The 25,761-nt window shown below is 35.7% G+C and overlaps 1 protein-coding gene across 1 annotated transcript in view; it reads left to right on the forward strand.

Annotated features, from left to right (window-relative positions):
* Nucleotides 1-20,642: 20,642 nt before the first annotated feature.
* stol (voltage-dependent calcium channel subunit stolid) overlaps nt 20,643-25,761 on the forward strand; it is a 258,682-nt gene continuing 253,563 nt past the window's right edge. The window contains exons 1-2 of the mRNA XM_075358772.1: nt 20,643-20,653; nt 20,964-21,045. Coding sequence (XP_075214887.1) covers nt 20,643-20,653; nt 20,964-21,045 — 93 coding nt within the window. The remainder of the gene's footprint in view (nt 20,654-20,963; nt 21,046-25,761) is intronic.

Genomic DNA, 25,761 nt, shown 5'->3' on the forward strand with positions numbered 1-25,761 from the left:
AGTAACAAATGAAGAGGTATTGCGGCAAATAGATGAAGAAAGAATCATTTGGAAAAATATAGTTAAAAGAAGAGACAGACTTATAGGCCACATACTAAGGCATCCTGGAATAGTCGCTTTAATATTGGAAGGACAGGTAGAAAGAAAAAATTGTGTAGGCAGGCCACGTTTGGAATATGTAAAACAAATTGTTAGGGATGTAGGATGTAGAGGGTATACTGAAATGAAACGACTAGCAGTAGATAGGGAATCTTGGAGAGCTGCATCAAACCGGTCAAATTACTAAAAAAAAAAAAACCTCTTAAAAAGTTGATATATTTGAATCGATCGTCAGATTTGATTTCGCTGAAATTAGTTACAATGTATAAGAATACAATTTTAATCTCTTCTATACAAAATCATGTCTAGTTAATTAATAAATACCTAGATTTATACTGTGTCAGGTAAATGATGTTTCTCAACTCCTATTGCAAGACTTTCGGATACGTTCGGCATCTTAGGTTGCCTGAGGACGTCTAAAACATTTATGCTTTTTTAAGTTAATAGTTTAATTTAAATTTTGACGTCGTGAAGTTATATTGGAACTAATCTGCCGTAGATATGTTAAAATTTTTACCGATAAGTAATAGCGTTCTTAAATTACGCGATCTGTTAGACAAGAAAACTGTGTTTTTTCTGGCAAAGATGAGGCTATTTTACCGTCAAATTGAACATTGTTAATACAAAGTTGATAACGTCCCTTGATCGTAACAAAAAATTTACGTTATGACTCCTTTTTTTTAATGTTTAATATTTATTTGTTGCAAAAGACGGGTGAATTAATTTTAACGAAGCTTTCTCTATTCGTTTATCGTTATGGGCGCATACGTTTACGTTAGAGTTTTTCCTATCGGTTACATTCTTTTTGTATTTTCTGTTTTATAATCCACTCTATCAAAAATATCTATAAAAATTAAATTTAAAGATGCAATTTACAACAATCTTTGTCCGACAAAAGTTCGAATTTTTGAAGAGATCCGCATCTGTCTTAACACAATAAAATATTTTTTTTCACAGTCTGTACAAAATTTTCCGGGTTCGAGGCTGTAAAATATATTAAAATCCGAAAACAAATGTATTCGTACATAAGCGCTTACACAGTATTCCTTTTAATACGATACAACGTTTAGATCGGTTATAAAATTCGTCAAAAGGCCTAGAGAAGTCTTCTTTTGAAATCTTGTAAAACTTTAGGGTACTGTTAACGCTTTTTTCTATTACATTATCGACCGTTACGGCTTCACGGGCGTATTGACTTTACAAAATAAAGAAGAGTTCGCAGGGGTTGTATCTGACGATTATGGAGACCGGGACCATCACTGTCGTCAGTCGTTTGGTAAAAACTGCCGTACATAGATGGTTGTAGGAGTCGGTGAAACGTCACGAAGTAGGAACCGATCCTTGGTTTTATGAAAATGCAGTTGCAGCGACTAATTCGGCTTCGGTTCAGTAAACGTTTCAGGACATCTTGATAAGCAATATCAGTAATACAAGCCCAGCCGAAACGATCGGTAATTCAGTAATTAACGAAGCGTTCGATATTTTCATCGCTATAGCCGGTTATCGGCCTTCCCTCTCGCTCATCGTCTTCTAATGACATCCGATCGTTATGAAAACGAGCAAACCACTCAAAAACGCACAAATGAGACGTAGCTTTATCGCCGTGTGCTTGTTTTCTCATTTCAAAGGGTATGGTAACACGTTTATCTAGAAGAAAAAAAACAAAATTCTAAATTTGCTCGTCGTTCCATTATTTTTCTAAAATCTAACAATTATATTATTTTTTACAGACTGTGTATTTTATAATTATTTATATCGTGGATATACGATCTAGACCGGTATCTGGTATCGAAATCCACGATCTAGATCGTGGATACCGGTGTTTCTTTGGTGTATGGGTTTCGATTAACCGTACGCCTCAGGAACGGTCGAACAGAGACTTTACAAGACTACACTTCATTTACATTCATAGATATCATTCTCTGAAGTAATATCTTACGCTGGTTCAGGAGGATAAACAGAAAAAAAAAGTTAAACTTATACCAAAAGAAAATAACGGCAGGGAATATGATTCCGATGGAGTATCGGTTTGAGTTCTGTTATTAGTTTTTACTTTTTAGAAAAAAAAATCTAATTCAATATCGAAATTGTGGATAGAGCTAATTTGTAACAAATTTATAGAAATGAAACGTTCTCCTTCCTAACATATACGCTTTAATCTACAGTAAAATAAAACAGAGTATACTGACATTTGCGCGTGCGCGCGCATATATATATACACATTAAAATATAAACAACAGATATGCACATGCTGTTTAGAGGAAGGTTGAAATTGGTTATTTTGTCGAGGGGAGGGGATTGCGGTAATTGTTTAATCGTTATTTGATTATAGTTGTAATTATAGCCTTGATGTCGTCGAGAACATTTTACCATTGATTTTCACTTATAATTACGTATACAACGAAAATCTAAATAAACCCCTAACTCCAGAATATTAAAATGGCATTTTTTAATTAAAAATGTTTGGTTTTTCGTTTAAAATATAAAATAATTTATTTATATTCTGATATAAAACATAATGTCATCTCTTGAAACTTCCTCAGAAAGTGAGAACTAGTTTTTAAGATAAAAAAATCTAAGTCAAATCATTATTAAGTACGAATCGCGCAGGCTGTTATTTAAAAAAATTAGTCGTATTTATTTATCCGTGTGTGTTTATATTGATGGATTCGCAATCTTTGCTAAAAAGAATGGTCGCTTAAGAAAAAAGAAAATTTAGCTTTAACAAACCAGACAATAGACCTCAACGCACAATATTTCGGCTCTATTGCTATATTTAATAAAATACCAAACCGTTTATAAAATATCTTCCCAACAAGTTATCGGTTTGTTTTAAATTCAATTAAATAACTTTCTATTTGTCCTTATGTCCTTACCTTATATCAATATTTCTTTACGAGATTGCCGTGCTTGGTTTAAATGTCAAGAAGGAAGAAACTCAGCAGACCGCTGATCTGATTTTAATACGGTTATTTAAGGCGTAAATAAATTGTTTTAAGTTAAACAGGTAAGAAGAAAATTTCATGATTTACGATGGTGTTATTCTCTGCACCAGAAACGGGAATAGTAGCTTAAGAATATGACAACTGTGAGTTGTTTCTGATGCACTGCTTACAGGTACTTACACACAACTTAAATCTAAAATATTTATGATTTTATTTAAATATAATATTTCTTCGTTTATTTAATTCAATGATTCTAACTAAAGCGCGCGCGCATACCGTATTTAATTCGCGTGGGTGCGTCGGTACTAAGGCCACTTTAAATACTCTTTTACACTATAAATATTATTCATTTATTTAATTCTACCGCTCACCTGTTACGTTATAACACAGCAGAATACTGCAACACCGAGTTGCTCTAGAGGTGAACTCGTCATCGCCAGTCAGCTGATTTCGAGAATCGCCAGTCAGCTAAAGTCGAAGTTCCAAGGTTCAAATCCTAGTAAAGGCGATTAATTTTACACGGATTTCAGTACTAGATCCGTGGATACCGGTGTTCTTTGGTGGTTGCGTTTTAAGTAACCACACATCTCAGGAACGGTTGCCTTGAGACTGTACAAGACTACACTTCATTTACAGTCATACATATTATCCTCATTTATCCTCTGAAGTAATATCTTACGGCGGTTCCGGAGGCTAAACAGAAAAGAAAGACGACTACAACAGCATTTTCTGGGGTGGAGGTGCGATTTTGCAAAACTTTTTTACAAATATTCTTATTTTTTAATCGTTAACAAATGCGGCTAAGAAAAATATGACCTTAATGAGGCGAAATCTCGAGGGTAACCCTCGAGATTTCGCTGTAGAGCAAGGTAACCTTGCTCTACAGCCTCACCACCTTGATCTTTTAAGTTGAAAATTGAATGGCATCAATGCCCAATATATAGAAGTAATCTGACCGAGTTTGGTCAAAATCGGTTCAGCAGTTGTGGAGATATGTGTGAAAGACCGAACACACACACGTACATACGAACATCTGGTAAATTTTCATCCAGTTTTTGGATCCCTTAGGTGTCAAAACGTCAAGATCCGGTGAAAACCGCATATGCCCAAATCGGACCGATTACAATACTTTCCCTTCTATAGCTACAGCTCTGCTATAGTACTATTTAGACTATTTTAGAATGAATAGAAATAAAAAATACGTACATGATGTTAGACTACGTAATGATAACTATCGATGAATAAATTTCAAAATATTCAAATTTTGCATCGCTCACAAATTTCATATACGGATTTAATACAGGTTGAGCGAAAAGTAACGCAACCTTTAAGGAAAAAAACACGCACGTCAAAACCAATATGAAAATACTTTATTAAATTTAAAAAGTAAATAAATATTAAACAATTTTATAATTTACAGTAATTTTGTTTTAATAAACGTTCGAAATTTCATCCGTTTGCAGTTACGCAGGCATTAACATATTTCTTCGTGTTAGATTACAGTGTTTTAATGGTTGCAGTGCTGGTACAGGAAATTTCGAGTTCAGTGTTCCGTTTGAGTCGATCGATTGTGGGAAGACCTTTTCCGAATACGTTTTCTTTTAAATAGTTTCAAAGAAAAACTTCCGTGGAGATAAATCTGGTGATCTAAGTAGTCATAAACCACAGAAAACGACATTCTTTCCGAAGAATTCACTAGCAGGAACATTGTGTTATTCGCTGTACGGGACTTTCGTCTTGCTGCAACTACCATTTGCGTTCGTGTTCTTTTAACAGCGCTATAAGGTCAGTTATAATCCTCCGGTAGCGATCGCATGTTACTTTTCCGTCAAAAATATTGGACCCGCTATTCTCTTCAGAGAAATCGCGCACCAAAAATGCCTGTTATTTTAATGTAGTGTTGTCTCGTGGAAAACGTAAGGGTTCTCTAGACTGCAATATCGGTTGTTCTGGGCCGTTTGCATAACCCCTTAGATGAAACCGTGGCTCATCACTAAAAAAAAAAAAAAAAAAAAAATGTTATTCAAGATGCGAATATTGTCACGAACGAAGCGCATAAATCATCTGCAATAATTAAGTAGTCTTTTTCCGCGATCAAGTTCTCGTAATTCATACAGGACGTGAATACAGTACGGACATAATTTTAAATTTTTTGTCTGGATTAGCCGACACTTCCGTATGACATTCTAGTCTACTGAGATAATCTTCTTACTGATTTTTGACTTCATCGTCCAAAGGATGAACCGATACGTTCTAAAGGTTCGTCGTTTCAAACTATATCCGGCCGGACCGTTTTCATTCATCTACACTTCCGATTTTTCTAACGAGCGAGTATGCGTGAAATAATTGTTGTACATTGATACGTATAGTACATTATTACAATTATTATTAGTACATTATACAATATTATTAGTACAATTATTATTATTTAAAATTTAAATAATCAATAAACGTTTATTTTACATTCCACAAATAGTTTACAGTACCATAAACGTTACAGAATTAAACCTGAATACAATATGTTCTAGTATTTTATCCTTTTTATCCTTTTTAGGACCGCGTTCCAACCGTCTTTACTTCTTTCTTCTTTGCAGTTTCTCTCTTCCCAGTATTTCTTCTATATTCTCTCGCATATTGTTTTTCGAGTTCTCCCGACCTATTTTATTTTTGGATTTTCTTCCCTGGTCTTTTGTTGTAGGACACCCTGTAACGTAGATCTCTTTTTCAACGCGACTCTATTTTTAATATCTTTTTTTATTTCAAGTTCTAGCCGGCGTTAGAGGAGATCGGCGAGTGGCTAACAAAACGGAGAATAAAAGTATTCACAATAAATCAAGCCGTTTCACGTTCGCGTTAAAGAGGGGTGACTGTCCTCCGAGTCAACCTAGACGGCATTTTAATCCTGCATTCTGACCGAGTACGGTATCGCGGACTTATGGAATGGAATGCAAAGTTGGCAGGAGTCTATTACTCCCTACTTTATCGCAGAACCTGGACAGAGTCCCTTGCTGCTGGATAATTCTAATCGGGCTTGTTTTTTTAAAAAAGGTTATTTTTTAATCTCGGATCTAATTTTTCAAGTTTTGTCTATTATTATTTTAGTGAATTTAAGACGGATTTAATTGCATTCCAATCCGTTGTTAAACCAGCGTTATCGAACCCATTTCATGGGCCGACCGCGGAAGGCTAGGCTTATAAAGCCTGTCCTCCCGACGTAATTCCCCTTCAGACCGTCCACTGAAGTCCTTTCGGTGCTAACTCTTAATAGGCTAGCAGGAATACGCCACAACGGGGCACTACCTGTAAGGAGGGAGCAATGCGTCCCCTTTTCCGGAGGAGTCACAATTGCTGGGTTGTTTTATCTTACTGTAAGTTTTGAAATAGGAGAGGTTGTGTAGAAGCTCTTCATCCGCTTCTGGTATGGCTGCCCTTCAGGACGCATCTCTGCTGGGCTCTGTTCCGGACTCCAGTCCGTGATGTTGAGGCGAGTGGTTGGTCTTCCTTCTTCTTCTTCCGAAGACCTCTTCGTTCTTCTTTGGCCTGCACTTTCCAAGAATTGGTAGTAACCGAAGTTACATACCATTAACCTTGAAATTCCCGAGGCCCCGAAGGGCTGAACGGGGGAAAGTGCAGGTTTCTTCGTTCCTCTGTGCTGTCAGTGGCTGCTGGGCAGGTCGCCGCTGGGCAGGTGACTGCTGGGCAGGTGGCTGCTGGGCTTGCGACTGCTGGGCTGATGGCTGCTGGGCTCGTTCCCTCTTTCTTCTTTCTTGAAAGGAAAGGAAGGTAATAGAGAACTTACAATGGTGACACCTATTCGCGATCGCGGTTTTGGGGCGGCGATTTTCTGGAAGAAGTAAACAGTAATTATTCACTCCACGTAATCATTAACCTTCAGACACACGTGTGTCTGAGAAGGGGTTGGGGGGACCGCGTGGCCGCAGTGAAGAAACCATTTGTTTTTGTGGTGGCTGTTGGTATCTGCAACAAAAGAAGCAGAACACACACACGAAAAAAAAAGAAAAAAAAAGTTTTGACCGCGTTTTTGTTTTATGCGCGACTTACCGTGTTTGACGTCTTCAAACTATATAACTCGCGAAAACTATTCACTCGCGACCCCGGAGACGCGTCTGACGCACTATTCCGTTTATGGCTCATGCGATATGGAGGCCCCTAAGCCTGGCTTGTCGATTTTCGGCTACCGCACCGCACCATCACGGTTCGCGGACTTATATAGAAGTACCGTGTGAAAGAGAAGATAAAAAAATTAAACGTCAGGCTTTAAGGAGCTTTGTCGGTTATTAAGCGGGAATTCAATTTTTCGCTGTATAACAAACTTTTAATACACAAGGTGATTCTGAAATCCATTTAGACGTACGGTACACGGCTACGGGATACGAAGAGCAAGAATAACATCGAGGTTATACGACGCTTCCAGAATAAGTTAGCAAGAATCATTACAAGGCGCCGCGGTTTGCACGGAACGAAGAAATTCAAAAGCATCTAGAATCGCCTTATATCCGCGAGAAAATCAAGCGATTCGGTTCACGTTACAAGCAAGTTAAGTAATCGTGTGAACTATCTATTATGTGAATCTCCTAGACAATAGCAAGGATGTCCGGCGACTCAAACGCCTTCACATGCCGAACCCGGGGGAGTCAGAGAGTCTCTTAGGCTAGGACGACATCCTTTAAGTAATGAGCATCGTCTCTAGCCTTCAGGAGTCTAATTTCCTTTCGTAAACTAATTATTTTACTGTTTTTTTCTTTTCCTTTGTCTTGTAGCATTATTTAATTTTTTTGTTTTTTATTAGGTTTTACGGACTTTTGTGCGTTTAATGAAGCGAATCTATTCAAAGTTTATACATTTATACAGATGGATATGTCTTATATCGTCTTATGTGTTTATATATTATCTTATATTTATATCATATTTGAACTAATGTCTTATGTATGTATGTATGTTTTATTAAGGAGATCATTGGAAACCTTTTATCAAGCGCTTATTGTAATTCTGTTTATTTATGGTTCTTTCTTGTGAACGAATTGTGATACAAAAAAAAAAATTAATTATTATTAATGTCTCGCTACTACTAAACTAATTAAATTCGTCTATTTTCAGGACAAAGTTGGGAAATTATCGCAGAGTAGAAATTATACAAATAATATATATATATATATATTTGCGAACATATTGTTTTTTCAAGTTATCATACCGTAAAATTTACATTAAAGTGTTACTCTCGAATCAAATCTTTGAGGATATATTTCGTGTTTTGCTAGTTTTGAATTACGTTCGCAGTTTGCTGCCGGGAGTTTAATTAACAACGCTTTTTTTGGGACTTGTCGGCCTTTGTTTGTGACAATGATAATAAATTAAATCACGCACCAACGCTCTACCCTCGCTTACATTCCCTTTAACAACCCTAATGTTAGCTTTTGTTGACTGGATGTCGTTTTTAATTTAGTCAATAAATATAGATTTTTATTGCAAAATTCTGTTGTATTTTTTTTTTTTTTAATATATATATATATATTTTCTGATGAAATTTAAAAATCTTTTTTAAATTAACGTAATTATAAGTAATTCAGAACAAAATCGGTTAAAAAGTAAAAGTTAAAAGATTCCACAGAATTCTTTTAATACCGTGTAGCGAGTAAATTGGTTTTTACTTTTAGTTCGTTCTCCTGTAAATTCGTTAACGGTTAAAAATTTACTACGTTCGTTCTAAATTCTCATTCTTAACCTTTCTTTAAAATTTAAAATTATTACCGCAATACTCGTATATATTGTTGAAACTGGAAGTACAATGTCCCGCTGCAGATTTACTGAATTTATTTTACGATGAGTATCGGAATAATTTTTATAAGAGTCGGAGCAGAAGGGGAAAGTACAGTCGGGATGAAATTAGGTCATTCGGTAGGGGCGGTAACGTCGGCGCACCAGTGGTGGGAGATTTTCTATCTGTTGAGTGGGGATGTAGAGGAGGTTAGTCCAAACGATACTCCAAACGCTAGCCGCCTTTTCTACTACACGAGAGCCCACAGCGCACTCTATAAAACGGATATAAAATTTGTTCACCCGTTTATAAAATTATTACAAAACATGTGCGTCGGTATGCGATTGTAAATTTGGAAAATAAGTACGCATGACGTAAATAAATAAATATATCTTATATATTAAAGTATTTGGTTTCTGTATTAAAAAAAATATATATATTAATTTACGTTTAAAAATTAAAATCGTCAAATATTTCGAGGATTACAGAATTATTTTTAAAACCAGCGTCGTGTTTAAAACTTAAAAAAGTAAATTGATTACGAATTCGGTGGAGTTTTTCATTTCTCTAATGAGATTCGTTTTTCTTTAATAAATTTCTACATTATCGTAATTCTATATTTTTCTCGGGTGCGTATGTGCGTGTTAAAAATCTTATTCTAATTTACTTCTAAAACTTAGAAACATGTTTAAGTTAGATCGCGTTTAAATAAAATGGCGTTGATTTAAAAGTTAATATATTTATATTATGTTATTATATTTCCTTGATTCCGGCTTTATAAACAGTGTTTCTGTTATTTAGAAGCGAGTCTTAATTAACATAAAAATAATATAAAACCAAAGAAAAGCACCGATTAATAGTTTACACTGAAATTATTTAAAATACTTTTAATTAGTTTCAGATAAACTAATTTAACTTTTCTATTAAATCTTTGCGGTCTTTGTACTTTTCCAAAATTGATATTCTAACCGGATACGTACATCTTAGTCTCAGCTTTTAACCTCGTCGTAGATGTGTTTTTTCTTTTAATTATCATAGTTTTTTTCAACTACAAACGTAATTAATAATTAAAATATAATTTCGTAATTCATTTATTGAAATTAAAAGCATTTTATATTATATAAACATCTGAACTTATAAATTAAGATGTTCGATAATTTCAGTAATTTCTAATTAAGTCTCATTCTAGAATACAAACTTTTTTGGTAAACATCTGTTTAAATTAAACCACAAAAAAATTGATATTTAAAAAATTAATATAAAAATCTGATGCGGGCAACACATTTAATAGACCTTGCACGTCTATTAAATTACATATGCACATTTTTTTTTAAATGAAAAGTACGTAACATTTTATTTCACTGATAACTTTTGACATTTTTTTTATTTTTTTTTTTTATTGTTATTGTTGAATTATTATTTATCGTAAATTTTTTTACAATAGAGGTTAATAATTATTAATAAATCAATATATTTAAATTAAAAAAAAAAGGAGATGAAGTCTGATTCAAAGCGATGTGCCTTCCCCTTCATCCAAATATTTCATTGCCGGCCTCCGTGGCGCGAGATGTAGCGTCTCAGCCTTTCATTTGGATGTCCTGGGTTTGAATCCCGGTCAGGCATCGCATTTTCACAAGCTACAAAACGTTAATCTCATCCTCTGAAGCAATACCTAACGGTGGTCCCGAAGGTTACAAAAAAAATTCGTTAATTAAAATTTTATTTGGCTATAACTCTGGAACCACTTACTATATATAGTTGAAAAGCTCTCAATTAGGGCTTATTACGGCAGTTAAGAAAAAGTCCAAAATCAACATATTTTTTTGATTTTGGGCTTTTTTGGACGCTTTTGGTCTAGTCGATTGCAATCAAAAGGGCAGGTGAACAACTAGATGTTACAACAGTCCTAAATTCAAAATTTCAACATCCTACGGTTAATCATTTTTGAGTTATGCGAGATACATACGTACAGATTTCACACCGAAACTAGTCAAAATGGACTTAGGGATGGTCAAAATGGGTATTTCTGTTGAAATCTGATAACCGAAATTTTTCGCGATCACAATACTTCCTTTACTTCATACGAAGTAAAAATGGATACAAAGTTTTTAAATTCACCTGAACCTACATTTAAAAAAACTGTCGTATTAAATTATAATACCCTTAGTATAATTTTTCAACTATCAAATTTTTTTAATAAAATTACGATAAAAATCCTTTACCTGTCTTCTACTGAACTTAACTGTTCTTTCTTTTCTTTTCTTTTTCCTGTTTAGCCTTCGTTAACTACCGTTCAGATAATACTTCAGAGGATGAATGAGAATGATATGTATGAGTGTAAATGAAGTGTAGTCTTGTACGTTCTCAGTTCGACCGTTCCTTAGATGTGTGGTTAATTGAAACCCAATCGCTAAAGAACACCGGTATCCACGATCTAGTATTCAAATCCGTCTAAAAGTAACCGACTTTACTAGGACTCGAACGCTGGAAATCTCGACATCCAAATCAGCTTATTTGGGAAGACGCGTTCACCACTAGACCGACCCGGTGGGTTGAACTTAATTGTTCTGAACCAATATTAAAAAATGGCACGGAAGTTTCATGGGATTTACTGTAGTTTGGTACGGTACAGATGTTAGGCGTCTTGTATGGATGGATAAGTTACCTCGATGCCCGGCCAAACCGATTATATTTTAACGATGATCTTTTACTTTTTTTAACACTAACTCATTTTTTTAGCTTTGCTTTTTCCCTAAAAATAGCCTTTTGAAAATCTGTTCTTTCAAAGCTAACGTCTCGGTTATGATACGGCCGCTTTCTTAACTTGTAGGGATTTATTAATTCCACCGATCCACGATGTGTACGATCAAGTTTTTCCGTGGGGAATTTTCTTCCCTTAGCCGAAAAGATCCGGTTGTAAAGCGCTAAATACTATATCTTGTCTATCTGCATCAAATAATGTAAGCAGATTAATTTTTCGATCGTGGTATTTGATGTTTACACCTGTTCAACAAACAAATCTAAATAACCAGCCGTTTACCCTTCTCAATTCGTAACACGGACTTGGAACCGGCTTTAGCGGTGTTATCTTAACTCTAATTTCTTCTAAATTTCATTCTATTCTAAAAACCTATTTTTGAGTTCTATTTAATATCGTATTCGTGGATTAACAAGCGATAATTACAATCATTACACGAACAAGGGACATAGCTGTTTACAGACCACGAGTCGTGAAAGTTTATCGTAATTTGAATACGTAGAAAATCTCACACTAACAATCAGCCATTAAATTCCTGTTTTCAAGAAAAGTATAGCACTACTACTAAATATAGAATGAGCAACTTAAAAGCGAACCGCTGCAGATGAAACAGAGTTGCGACCTGTATAAATGAAAAAATTAAAACGTAAATTAAATTTTATTCTCTGTTTCCATTAGCAAAAGTTTACATGTTAACCGTATTTTTACAAAAGCTATTCGAAGTTAGCACCCTGCACAGTTGGTGCTCGAATGATCATATTGAGGATTACCTAACCAAAAAGTTGTCAAAACCGTCGATTTCTTGTGGAATATTCGCGTTCAGTTCATCGTTAATGTAGAAATTCAATTGAAAAGCTCTATCTTTCAGTCTAAAAGGAAAAATTCGCAACTAGACTAATTTGGAAAACACGTAGACCACCGCCCTCTACTGACATTTCGTTCTTCTGTAAAATATGTATGAACGCGTACTTCTGAATCGTTTGATGTGTTGGAAGAAGCCGTACCCTTTTTCACGATAACCGAGCGTAGAAATTTTCTAAAGTCGCTCAGTATACTTCTGTATTGCCGCATCGGCCCCGCTATACTTTTATATCTTTAAGTGGACGCCAAAAAATCTGATTTATTGATACCTTTTTTTTTTATCCTTTTTTAAACACCCCCAACATCCCCGGCCTCTGCCGTTAGGCTATGCGCAGGAATGTCAGGGTGTCGTGGCAGTCGACTGCTCCCCTGTCTTGCCGTTTCTTGGCTTCCCATCGGGGTCCTCTCAGTTTCATCAAGATGCAGTAGCCCTCCCTTCTGGACGACCACTACATCCCTCCACTGAGAGGATACCCTTCCCGTCTTTACACTAAGTTGCCAACTGCGCCTTGCGCGCAGCCGGAAAACTGCCGCGTCCCCCCTCTCGTACCTGAGGGTCCCAGAAATTTATTGATACCTGATCTTGTCCGTATTAACATGCTCAGATAAATGAAAGCGTGCTCATCTGACCGACGATCTCTCCAACGACAATCTTTTTGAGCATCCGATCGCGATAATTTAGACGTTTCGGTTTTTCTGTTCTATTAAGTTGTTGAACGATACGGTTTCAAAATTAAATCACGAAGAATCTTACGGCAAGATGTGTATTTCACACCACCGCTTTGTTGTCGTAATTTACGTGTAGTCTTTTTGGGACTCGCAGAGGTTCTTTTTGATTATCGGTTAGCCGATATTCCAAGGAGTATAAAGACGTATTCAAGGATATTCTCTTGAGTCCTAACGGAAGGTTCCCTATTCCGAACTTTTTAACGGAATCGTGTTTGCGACTCTTTTTTTTTTTGCTGGGATAATGATGTTTGGAAATTTTACCGCGAATATTTGACTCGTTTCTCAAAAGGATCCAGAACGTCAATAAGCTTCCACTATAAGAATCCTTTCCTCGGTCGAATAACGCATTTTAGAAAAACACAACAATAAAGAACAAAACTATAACGGATTGAAGCACGAACAGTTTACTACTTACAACTTACAAGTAGTAAGGATAGGATTACGGGCTGTCGAGCCGTCATTTGTACTCGGTGTACCGAGGTGTCTTAGAAAGTATGACCTCTTACGCGGCGTTCGTTTGGGAGCGCAGGTTGGAAAGAAATCGAGCACTTATTCAAAATTTAAGGAATGCCCAGCGCAGAGCCTTAATCGTATGCAATACAATTAAAAAAACCTCCTACGGGGGTGCCACTATATTGGGAAAGGTTCTCCCAATCGATTTAATGGTGAAAGTTCGGACGGCCATGTGGAAATTGCGAAGAGATAGGGAGGCCGAGGTATTTGGGATGCGGTTTCGAGCCGGGCCTGTACCGGAGCGGAACGGTGAACTGAATGCACCGGTTCTAAATTTCGAACAGTTGGCCATCTCCCGCCTGCGGAGGAAAATTTATAGCCTCGCGATGGAAGCATGGCAACCAGAATGGCACCCCACGACTAAGGAAATTCCTTGTGTACAAGATCTGGGGGGATGGTACGCCTCTCCTTCGTTTTTAAGGGCAACGTTTTTGAGAGCCCGAGTGCTCTCCAACCGTGTAAATTTAAACCAATATTTTTTTTCGGTGCCGCCTGGCAGCTGATGAGCTGTGCGTCTGCGGGGAGGTCCAGTCGAACGATGTTCGACTGCCCAGCTCTTCGGGGAGCCAGAACTCAGGCCATCCTGGAACTTAAAGTTCAAGGGGAAAATTGGCCACTCCCAAGCGGCGAATCAATGTGGCGAAAGCTGCATTGTCGGACCGTGTGAGAGTTCCTTGATGCGGTTGCTTTGTTCAACCGACATATTGCCGGTTCAGTAGTTTACCTAAGGGAAAAGACTGCTACCGCGATGCTGTAGGAAGCTAACCGAGAGAAATGGCTGGCTACCAGACACATTAATGCTCTAAGCGCTTTGGTGGACAGGTACTTGATGGCGCTCAGCGGCCTAGGCGTGGCAGCGAATCGCTGTCTTTGGCGAGATAAATTTAATTATTTTTAGTCATATATGTTTTATTAGTGACGGGGTGCGCTTACCCGTTTTAGTGATATATAACAAGCGAGTGGTGTACGGTACCACGCGTATTCCGCTCACGCTTTTAGGTTAGCTCTAGGAGCTAATTAGGACACCGGTCGCTAAACTGTTTCGAGGCTCACTAGCAGCTGTTTGTGGCACAGACATGATGTTGGCAACATTTGAAAAAAGTGATTTGCGTGAGACCAGACACTGCAGATAAGTGGATGCTTCATCATGACAATGCCCCGTGTCACACGGCCGTTTCCATCAGGGAATTTTTGACTTCAAAACGCATTCCTACGGTTCGTCAACCCCCCTATTCACCTGATTTGAGTCCTTGTGCCTTTTTCCTTTTCCCGAAATTGAAACGTGTCTTAAAAGGACGTCATTTTGGAACTCTGGAGAACATTCAAAAGACTGGGACCGACCAGTTAAAAGCCAGTTGAAGCCTTCCAGCGCTGCTTGCCAGGAGTAGGTACGAGTCCGCCGGTGTGTAGCTGCCCAAGGAAACTAGTTTGAAGGGGATAATATTGTTGTTTGAAAAAAATAAAAACTTTGGTAAGTAAGAAGTCAGTCTCATTACTTTTCTCACACACCTCGTATATATATATATATATATATATATATATATATATATATATATATGAGCGTTGAGGGGAAGACATCGGGCGATATACTAAAATTAATAAAAATGATTTTTTGGATTATTGAATTTTGTATTTCTAATATGTATTTTCAGTTTGAAGAAAATTTTGATGAACAAAAGCACGGTTTGGCAAATTTAGTAATGAAATATATTGAGGTTGGGATTTTAGGGAAATTAAATACGAATATTCCAATTTATAAAAAATAAGTCGGTGATATTTTTTTGTGCGCCTGATGACAAAATTGAATATGATTTTGGTGAGTTTAATAAATTTAATTAATCCATTCAATTTACAATAGAAAAGGAAAAAAAAATATGAACTGAATTTTTTGGATATGACTTGTAAGACATTGTGATCGCAGAATTAATACCGTTTGGTACAATAAGCCAACGGCTTCTGGAAGGTATTTGAATTATTTGTCCGCCCAGCCGATTATTCATAAAAAGGCTGTTGGTTTGGTAGATAGAGCTTTGTGTTTTACGAATCCTAAAGAAAGACCGATAATAATTAAAAAAGTTAGAGAGTTGCTTTTGGAAAATAACTATCCCAAAAGTTTTATTGATAAAATTGTGAAGTCTAGAATTCATAGGCGATTTCTTATAAAAAAAGAAAATATGAAAAAGAATATTTGGCGCTTCCATATGTTCCTGATTTGTCTTAAAGTATTCAAAAAGTTTTTAAAAATTGACTGATGGGAGCTCATAGTAGGTACAATATGATCGGTAACATTTTCCCGAAATTAAAGGAGCCAACAAAGAAGCAAAACAGTCTAATGTTGTCTACAATACAGTAGTGGTTGCTCAGCATATTATATTGGGCAAACATCCCGATATTAAAAAAAAGAATTGAGGCCCATAAATATAGGAAAAATGAAATTACTGCATCGAATAAGCACGAAAAAGCATTAAAATGGATATAAATTCTATAAATAATATAACGGACATATCTGATTTAAGTATTATATACGCTAACGTGTTTTAAATTAATAGATAAAATCGGGTTGTGTATTATTGGTTTTAGTTTTTATTTTGTGTAGTTTTGGTTTATTAATTTAGGATTAGTATTTTTTGTTCGGGTCTAACTTAATGTTATCATCGGAATGGCGGTGGGACATAACACTGTAAGCAGTGGGGATTTTGGTTTTTTTTTAGATCAGGTGGTGGGGGGTTTTATAGGTATTTACCGGTGTTGTTTTTTGTCATTTGCGGTTTGTCTTGATAAAATCCTACATCTTGGACCAGGTTTTCTGAGTCCTGCAACGTCGAGGTTTTCTGCTTTTGTTTTTGTTATTTTGTCGGTTGAATTGCATTAGAAAATTTTCTATTAATTTGGATAATTGTTTAACTTATTTAGTTTTTTTATATTTGTTTAACCAAAGAATACAGTTTAGTTATTATTATTATTATTATATATATTTTAATAAAAATTATATTAATGTTTGAATTAAAATTATTTATTTATATATTTTTTAACCAAGGTTTCTTATATTTCATTTGCCAGTGCAGACCTATGTAAATTTCTTCAACGCTCAACCTTTTGCTATTTTTTTTTTTTTGTCTTCAGTCATTTGACTGGTTTGATCCAGCTCTCCAAGATTCCCTATCTAGTGCTAGTCGTTTCATTTCAATATACCCTCTACATCCTACATCCCTAACAATTTGTTTTACATATTACAAACGTGGCCTGCCTACACAATTTTTTCCTTCTACCTGTCCTTCCAATATTAAAGCGACTATTCCAGGATGCCTTAGTATGTGTCCTATAAGTCTGTCTCTTCTTTTAACTATATTTTTCCAAAAGCTTCTTTCTTCATCTATTTGTCGCAATACCTCTTCATTTGTCACTTTATCCACCCGTCTGATTTTTAACATTCTCCTATAGCACCGCATTTCAAAAGCTTCTAATTTTTTCTTCTCAGATACTCCGATCGTCCAAGTTTCACTTCCATATAAAGCGACGCTCCAAACATATACTTTCAAAAATCTTTTCCTGACGTTTAAATTAATTTTTGATGTAAACAAATTATATTTCCTACTGAAGGCTCGTTTAGCTTGTGCTATTCGGCATTTTATATCGCTTCTGCTTCGTCCATCTTTAGTAATTCTACTTCCCAAATAACAAAATTCTTCTACCTCCGTAATCGTTTCTCCTCCTATTTTCACATTCAGCGGTCCATCTTTGTTATTTCTACTACATTTCATTACTTTTGTTTTGTTTTTGTTTATTTTCACGCGATAGTTCTTGCGTAGGACTTCATCTATGCCGTTCATTGTTTCTTCTAAATCCTTTTTACTCTCGGCTAGAATTACTATATCATCAGCAAATCGTAGCATCTTTATCTTTTCACCTTGTACTTTTACTCCGAATCTACATTGTTCTTTAACATCATTGACTGCTAGTTCCATGTAAAGATTAAAAAGTAACGGAGATAGATATTTAACTAGTCATGCATGACTAGTTAAACTAATTGTTGTGTATTCTTCACATTTATCTTCCCCTGCTTTCTTTGGTATCTTGACTATAACACTTTTTTTGAAGTCTGACGGAAATTCCCCGTTTTCATAAATATTACACACCAGTTTGTATAATCTATCAATCGCTTCCTCACCTGCACTGCGCAGTAATTCTACAGGTATTCCGTCTATTCCAGGAGCCTTTCTGCCATTTAAATCTTTTAATGTTCTCTTAAATTGAGATCTCAGTATTGTTTCTTCCATTTCATCCTCCTCTTCTTCCTCTATAACACCATTTTCTAATTCATTTCCTCCGTATAACTCTTCAATATATTCCACCCATCTATCGACTTTACCTTTCGTATTATATATTGGTGTACCATCTTTTGCTATTTAAGAAATAATTTTTCTTTAACATGAAAAATTACAAAATCCAACTTCTTTTTTTACAAGTTTGAGAGTGTTGTTTATTTAGTTGATTTTTTCTGATATTTAAAGTTTATTAAAAATATTAGTGTACATTATTAAAAATATAAATACAAAACGATAGAGTGTCTAAAATAACGATAACTTGATTGGTTTTAATGTGTAAAACAATCTTTTTGTGATGTATAAATAACGATCTCAGCCCAAGTACGAGTATAACTTGGCGGGTGATTTTGCCGAATTACTGCGTCGTCAAAAAAAAATCGTTAAGAATTTAATTCACTACAATCACCTTTTCTGCATAAAATATGTAAAACAATACTTGTATGTTTTCAATTTTTAATTCCTTCTACGAAATATTGTGATCGCCAAAAATTTAGGTTTTCAGATTTCAACGGAAATATCAATTTTGATCATCCCTAAATCTATTTTGACTAGTTTAGGCGTGACGTCTGTAGGACGTATCTATCTCGCATAACTAAAAAACGATTAGCCGTAGGATGTTGAAATTTTGGATTTAGGTCTGTTGTGACAAACCAAAAATTCCAAATCCAAATTTTTGGATTTTGGACTTTTTCTTAACTACAGTAATAAGCCCTCATCGAGAGCTTTTCTACGAAATATCATTAGCGGTACTTATTTTTATCGGTTCCAGAATTATAGCCAAATAAAATTTTAATTAATGAAATATTTGGATCTTATAAGGGGAAAGCACATCGGTTCGAATCCGACTTCATTTTTCATTTTTTTACTTTTACTTTTTTTTTTTTTTTAATAATTGGATCTATTAATAATTTTTAACCTCCGATTGAAAAAAAAATGAAAAAAATCAGAAGTTTATAAGTGAAATAAAATTTTATGTACTTTTCATTTTAATTCAAAAATTTTTGCAAAGGTTAATAAATTATTAACCTTTATATTAATAATAAATTATTAATATATTAATTTAATTAATATATTATTAATAAATCAAAATATTTTAATTAAAAAAAATTTTTTTTTTAAATGTATGTATATGAAGTCGGATTCAAACCGATGTGTGCGTGGTTACGGATCCGACACGTTCTCACATACACCACATAATTACTTGAATCATGAGAAAAAAAAATTAATATAAAATGTTGATATGGACACCACAAAAAAAATGATGCAATGTGGTGTCCACCACAATTCAACTGTGTAACTGTCCACTATATTAAAGAACTGGTAGGGTCGTATCTCACCGTCCCAACAACACGGACTGGAGTCCTGAACAGAGCCCAGCAGAGATGCGTCCTGAAAGGCAGCCATAACAGAAGTGAATGAAGAGCTTCTACACAACCCTTCCTTTAAAACTTACATAAAAATTAACACAAATCAGCAATTGCGACTCCACCGGAAAAGGGGACGCATTGTTCCCTCCATATAGTTAGTGCCCCGTTGTGGCGTATTCCTGCTAGCCTATGACACGTTAGCACCGAAAGGACTTCAGTGGACGGTTTGAAGGGGAATTACGTCGGGAGGACAGGTTACATAAGCCTACCCTTCCGCGGTCGGCCCATAAAATGGGTTCGATAACGCCGGTTTAACAACGGATTGGAATGCAATTAAATCCGTCCTTAAAATACTAAACATTAAAAAAAACAAAACTTGAGAAATTAGACCCGTCATTGAAAATAAACTTTTTAAAAATAAACACGCCCGATTAGAATCATCCAGCAGCAAGGGACTCTGTCCAGGTTCTGCGATACGTAGGGAGAAATAAACTCCCGCCAACTTTGTATTCCGTATCTCACTTTCAACTGAAATAAATTTAAATGAAGTGCAGCAAATGCGTATATGTAATTTAATAGGCGTACAAGGAAGTCATGTGGTGTCCACATAAGATTTTTATTATCGGGATGAAATTAGAAAAACACAGTTTTTTAGGAAATTTTTCGGCAAAGCAAAATATACACGATTATATAGAAATTACAAACGGAGATTAAAATGCGATATTGGTACGCGTTGTATATTCGATTATTTTTTATCGTTGCAAAGTTACGGTTCTATTAAAAAACTTGAAAAATGTTAATGACATTTTCTTGTAAAAGAAGCGAATTCCGGGATTTAACGAGCGTTTGTAGTAAATTCGGTAACGCTGGAATTATTGAGAACGGTGACGGACGAAAATGTAAAACTATTTTTTTTTAATTAAAAAAGTACGCGTAGAACAGCATTTCTCTCATTCAATAATAGTCTGATCGCGATGCATTATGCAGCTGTAATTTGTTATTATTGACGTTTTTACAAATTTGTCATAATGGTGTACTTTATTATTCAGTTGATACTTTGTATAACATGCTTGATTACAACATTTTTACAGCCGTCTACATTAAAATTTTCCGAAAACCCCTGTAAAAACATGCTCTTATTTTACTTTTACGTCGATAAAAATAAAAAGGAAAAGGGCACGCGAGTATTATTTTATAAATTTTACCTAGGAAATATTGATGTAAATAGTGTAATTAAATTTTTCTGGCAGAGTAACATGGCCAAGTTATATGACGCTTAGGTAAATTATTGTACGGGATAACAGGTTTTAATTTTATCTCTCTAATGAATTTATTACGAATCGGTTCTGCTCGGTCGCTTAGTGAAAAGCAACTCCTCCTTTCCACCTCCCCCTCGTATACTCACGATAAAAAATACCTCTCATGCGTGTTTCTAGGCTTTGCATATGCCAGCTGATTTTACCGTCCGTAAAAATACCTGCTTTTAGACCGTTTTATTATTAATAAAAAATATACTAATTTAAGATATATTATAATATAAGTTTCTTATCGACTTGTTATTTATAAATTATTTCTGTTTTTATTTTTCAGAGTCAAAAACTGGGCGTTAAAGTTTGGACAAGAATTATGGGAATTCGGTCGACAGTTCACAAAAATGAATGAAATACAAAGGGTAAGATCAATTAAATTTACTTTGCTGATAAAATAAAATGTAAAAATGCGTATTCGCTCAAATAAATTCAAAAACCGTTTGTCGGGAGTAGATAAGATTTCTTGTCCTTTAATCAGCAGTAAAAGAGCAAAATCCTAGATTTGGTCTATACGGCTAAAGAATAGCTCTTACGGCTTTTTTAAGTTCAACGCTTTTAAGCCGAGTCCACGGCTGTGACATGATGATGTTTCATTACACGATATTACGTTAATACTTTTAACTGTACGATGTCTTTGATGACATAATCGCTCGAGTAGGTACGTTACACGATCGCCTGAGAAGACCCGGTCTCTAGCAGGCGGAAGCTTATCCAGATCTCGTTTACGGTCGGAAACGCGTCTCCACGCTTCTTTTGCGATAAGTACCTCTGGATATGGATACACAAAAACGCCGTTCCTGAAGAGCTTGATCAAGGTGTCTCAGAATGGTAAAAAAACGGCGGATAATGAGCGACATTCGGGGTCACCGCTTATCAAAGCGTGGTTTTCTCGAAAGTGTATCGGAGAACACTGACCGTGTCTGTCGCGCTAAGAAATTTGAATTCTAGATCGGATACGCAGGCCGTCTTTCTTCTGGTACGGTGCGACTACAGGACCTGTAGGCGCACCGCCTTCGGTGCGGTGAGACGGTCCGTCTCGGGCGATACCGCTGGCGTAGCGGCCCGGGAATCATAACGCTGAACCTAGTCGTTCTGAAATCGATGTACGAGGAAGTAAGTAAGAGGAAGCAGAAGGATCGCTTGTTCGCAGGGGGAGGAGACACAGAATCGGTCAACGAAGAGTAGATGGAACCGTAGACTGAACCCGGACTTCCGAGACGGTTGAACTGCAACCATCGACAACCGACATACAAATTGACCCCGTTCCTGATCGGTCAACGTCGCTTCAAAGCGTGCTTGTGCTCGAGAAAATCTAGATCCTCTGTCGATTGTGATTACTGTGGAAGGGAGGAGGACATCGTAGAACAAACCGTGTTCGATTATAACAGTTTCTGCAGCACAATGAAGCACGCCTGAGAGAATTTAGCTTGATAACTCCCTATAACGCCACGCTGGCTATGCTGCAGAACGGCACGCGATTTCGAAGATGTCGGTATCAATCATCCGCTCGTAACTCAGGTCAGCCCAGGCGAATACCGGAGCCAACTCAGGGGCTCCTGGCGGCCTCCCCGGGCCAAGGGGCCTATACCACGGCCTCAGAACTCGCTTTGTTCGCCATTTCCGATTTGCTAGGGAGACCGGCGCCCTGGACACCCGCAGAGATTGCTTCGGTCGCCCTTTCCATCTATCCAGAGGGCTCCACCCCCTGTACCCCCGCACTGTACGTTATTCTCGTGGTTGTAAAAGTATAATACTGATAAATAATATTCGTAATTATAGTATTTAGGCTTAATAGAAACCTGAAAAAACTAATTACGAAAGATAAAATAATAGTAACTACGGTAATTAAAGTACATACTTTTGACGACGGAAAATTCATAACTTATTTTTTTCTTAGTGAGTATCTCTAATCACAACTTCACCCTCCTTGGGGGTGTAGAAATAATGAGATTTTATTTATATCTTAACCTACAAGGGAACTAGGGCTTCGGTCTGTGGCTTAAACCTTTCTTGGGATAACACGAATGTATCCTCCAAATTTGAATGTAATCGGTCGGTTGGATTCTTGCGTAAACAGACAAACCTTATTGGTTTTTTGTTTATCTCGTACAAATAAAAACCCCCTTCATCTTTATATAATAGTATAGATAATAATCTCAGCTAATATTGATAAAATCTGTTTGAAAAAACCCAAAACGTTCGATGATAAAAAAGATAGGAAAATATGTTCTAAAAAAGTAAAACCTTTTCTTTTCCTATATAATAAATGTATTTCTGTATACATGTTTTTTTTACGTAACAAATGAGTGAACTCGTGAAATTTATTTAAATAAATTACCTTTAAAATTGAAGGTCTTTTTCTGTCACTCGTTTGCAGGAAAAAAGTGATGAAGAATTCCGTTTAAATTTCTACGATCTGCTTTTAAGCAGATGTATTTTTTAGACTGTATAGTAACCGAAGATCGTTTAGTGTTTTGCCCCTTGCTTTTCAAAAAAGAAAAGGGGTTTTTTTCGGTAACAGTTACTAAATTTCTTGAGAGTAATTTATTGATAAACGAACGAACGAGTGTTCGTTAACTGAAATTAATCGTACATCGGCATTTATTTTAAGTTTAAAATAGCTGACAACACACTTGTAGGACTATCCCGCCACGCTGCTAAAGCCGCGTTCCGGGAACTTCAACAACTGTGACTTGTTTCTGATGCACGGCTTACACAAACAATTACAAATATTTATCGTTTTATTTAAATATTATATTTTTTCGTTTATTTAATTCAACGGTTCTAACTAAAGCGCAGGCGCAAACCGCATTTAATTCGCGCGGGTGTGGCGGTACTAGCAACGACGGTCGGCACTAACTAAAATAATTTAATTTCACGACTTAAATAGAACAAATTTCGCTACTACGGTCGGCAGATTGCTGTAGCTTCTTCTTTCTTTTCCTGTTTAGCCTCCGGTAATTACCGTGCAGATAATAATACTTCAGAGGATGAATGCGGATGATATGTATGCAAATAAAGTGTGTGCTACTTGTACGGTCTCAGTTCGACCGTTCCTGAGATGTGTGGTTAATTGAAAACCGGTTACTAGATCGTGGATACCGGTGTTCTTTGGCGGTCGGGTTTCAATTAACCACACATCTCAGGGACGATCGAACTGAGACTGTACAAGACTACACTTCATTTACACTAGTACATATATCATCCTCAGATCGGTCTAGCTGCGCCGGCTTAACGCACGAGGTACCGAATCGACCGCGCGATCGAGTTTGAGACCCGGCCAGTACGAGTTACTTTCTTACACTTTAAATATTTTTCATTTATTTAACTCTACCGATCACCCGTGATGTCCCAAGATAGTAGTAGTTTAGAGCATCTTTTCGGTGCGGGGTTCGATTTTGCTTTTTACAAATATCGCTAGGTTTTAATCGTTAACAAATGTGCGTGACAAAAATATGACCTTAATTAGGCAATATATCGAGATACTGAGGGTGACCTTGCTCTGCAGTCTCATCCCCTTGACCTTTTAAGATGAAAATTTAATGGCATAAATGCTCCATATATAGAAGTAATCTGACCAAGTTTGGTCAAAATCGGTCTAGCAGCTCTGCAGATATAAGGTGATTTAGAGGCCGGCGTCGAACATACACACATAGATACGACCATTAATATCCGGAAAATTTCCACCCCGTTTTTTAGGTTCCTTAGTTGTCAAAACGTCAAGATCCGGTGAAAACCGCATATTCCCAAATCGGACCGATTACAATACTTTCTCTTCTAGAGCTATATTTCTGCTATAGCGCTATCTAGACGGGAAAGTAAAAATATATATTTGTCGTAATTTAATTTTTTAACTTTGCATTTTTGTAGGAAGTTATCTAGCGCTTATGATGTCAATTCTATAATACATATGGGAGTAGACAGTAACGGGTAATATAAAGTAATTAATTAACCGTTATAATATTAAATAATATTGTATAATCGAATAAAATAATATAATATTACATAAATCGAACAGTATTACCGTGTACGCGGTTAGAAAGATTATGTAATTTTAAAAATATAAAGAGCGGATATATTTTAAGCGTTAACTATTTTTTAATTAATTACGAATAATAGGAAGGAGTAGCATAATTAAATTATATAAAAGTAAAACAATAGCGATTGAGCTTTTTCAGTTATTAAAAAAAAGAAGTTGTAGCAGAAATAAACAAAAAAGAACAACACGGTATTATTTCTTAATAGTCATTGAAAGTACTGCAAATACTTATCGGAGTAAAGAAGCATTCATTTACTTATTCATTGGCTTTCTTTTATAAAAATGTTTATTCACGACAAACAATATACAAGTAAGATGAAGAAAAACTCAAGCGTAATGAATAAACTGTTATTGTTTAAAATAAAGCGAAAAGAAAGACTTTTTTTATTAAAGTTCTTAATTTAAAGAGGTATACAAATTATTTTACTTCATATAAACTTTCTTTTTTTAGGTGTTTAAATCTTTTAATAATTAGAATGGCTTTTAAAAGTCAAAAAATAAGTTCATAAACGTAATTAATAATTACATTATACGTAAATACACACATTTATTAATAAGGTTAACTTAACACATCTATTTAGCCGGGTCTGTCTAGCGGTAAACTCGTCGTCCTAAATTACCTGATTTCGAATTCGAGAGTTCCAAGGTTCAAATCCATTTGTATATGGTAATCGCATTTGAATACTAGATCGTGGATACCGGTTTGTTTGCCGGTTGGATTTCAATTAACCACACATCTCAGGAATGTTCGGCCTGAGTTTGTTCAAGACTACACGTCTACCGGTGCAGTTACATTACTCTGATAAGTCCGCTAATTAATTTATTAATTGTTGATCCCATTATAAATAGAAATAATAAAAAAAGATAATTGTATTTATTCATATTAATTTTTCTTAAAATTATTACAAATAAATATATTTTAATAATAAATACGTAACGTAAATATGTTAATAATTATTAATAAATCAATATATTTAAAATAAAAAAAAAAAAGTTAAAAAAAAGGAGATAAAGTCTGATTCGAACCGACATTCTCTTC

This window comes from Lycorma delicatula, chromosome 3 (assembly GCF_047948215.1).
Source record: "Lycorma delicatula isolate Av1 chromosome 3, ASM4794821v1, whole genome shotgun sequence".
Classification (NCBI taxonomy): domain Eukaryota; kingdom Metazoa; phylum Arthropoda; class Insecta; order Hemiptera; family Fulgoridae; genus Lycorma; species Lycorma delicatula.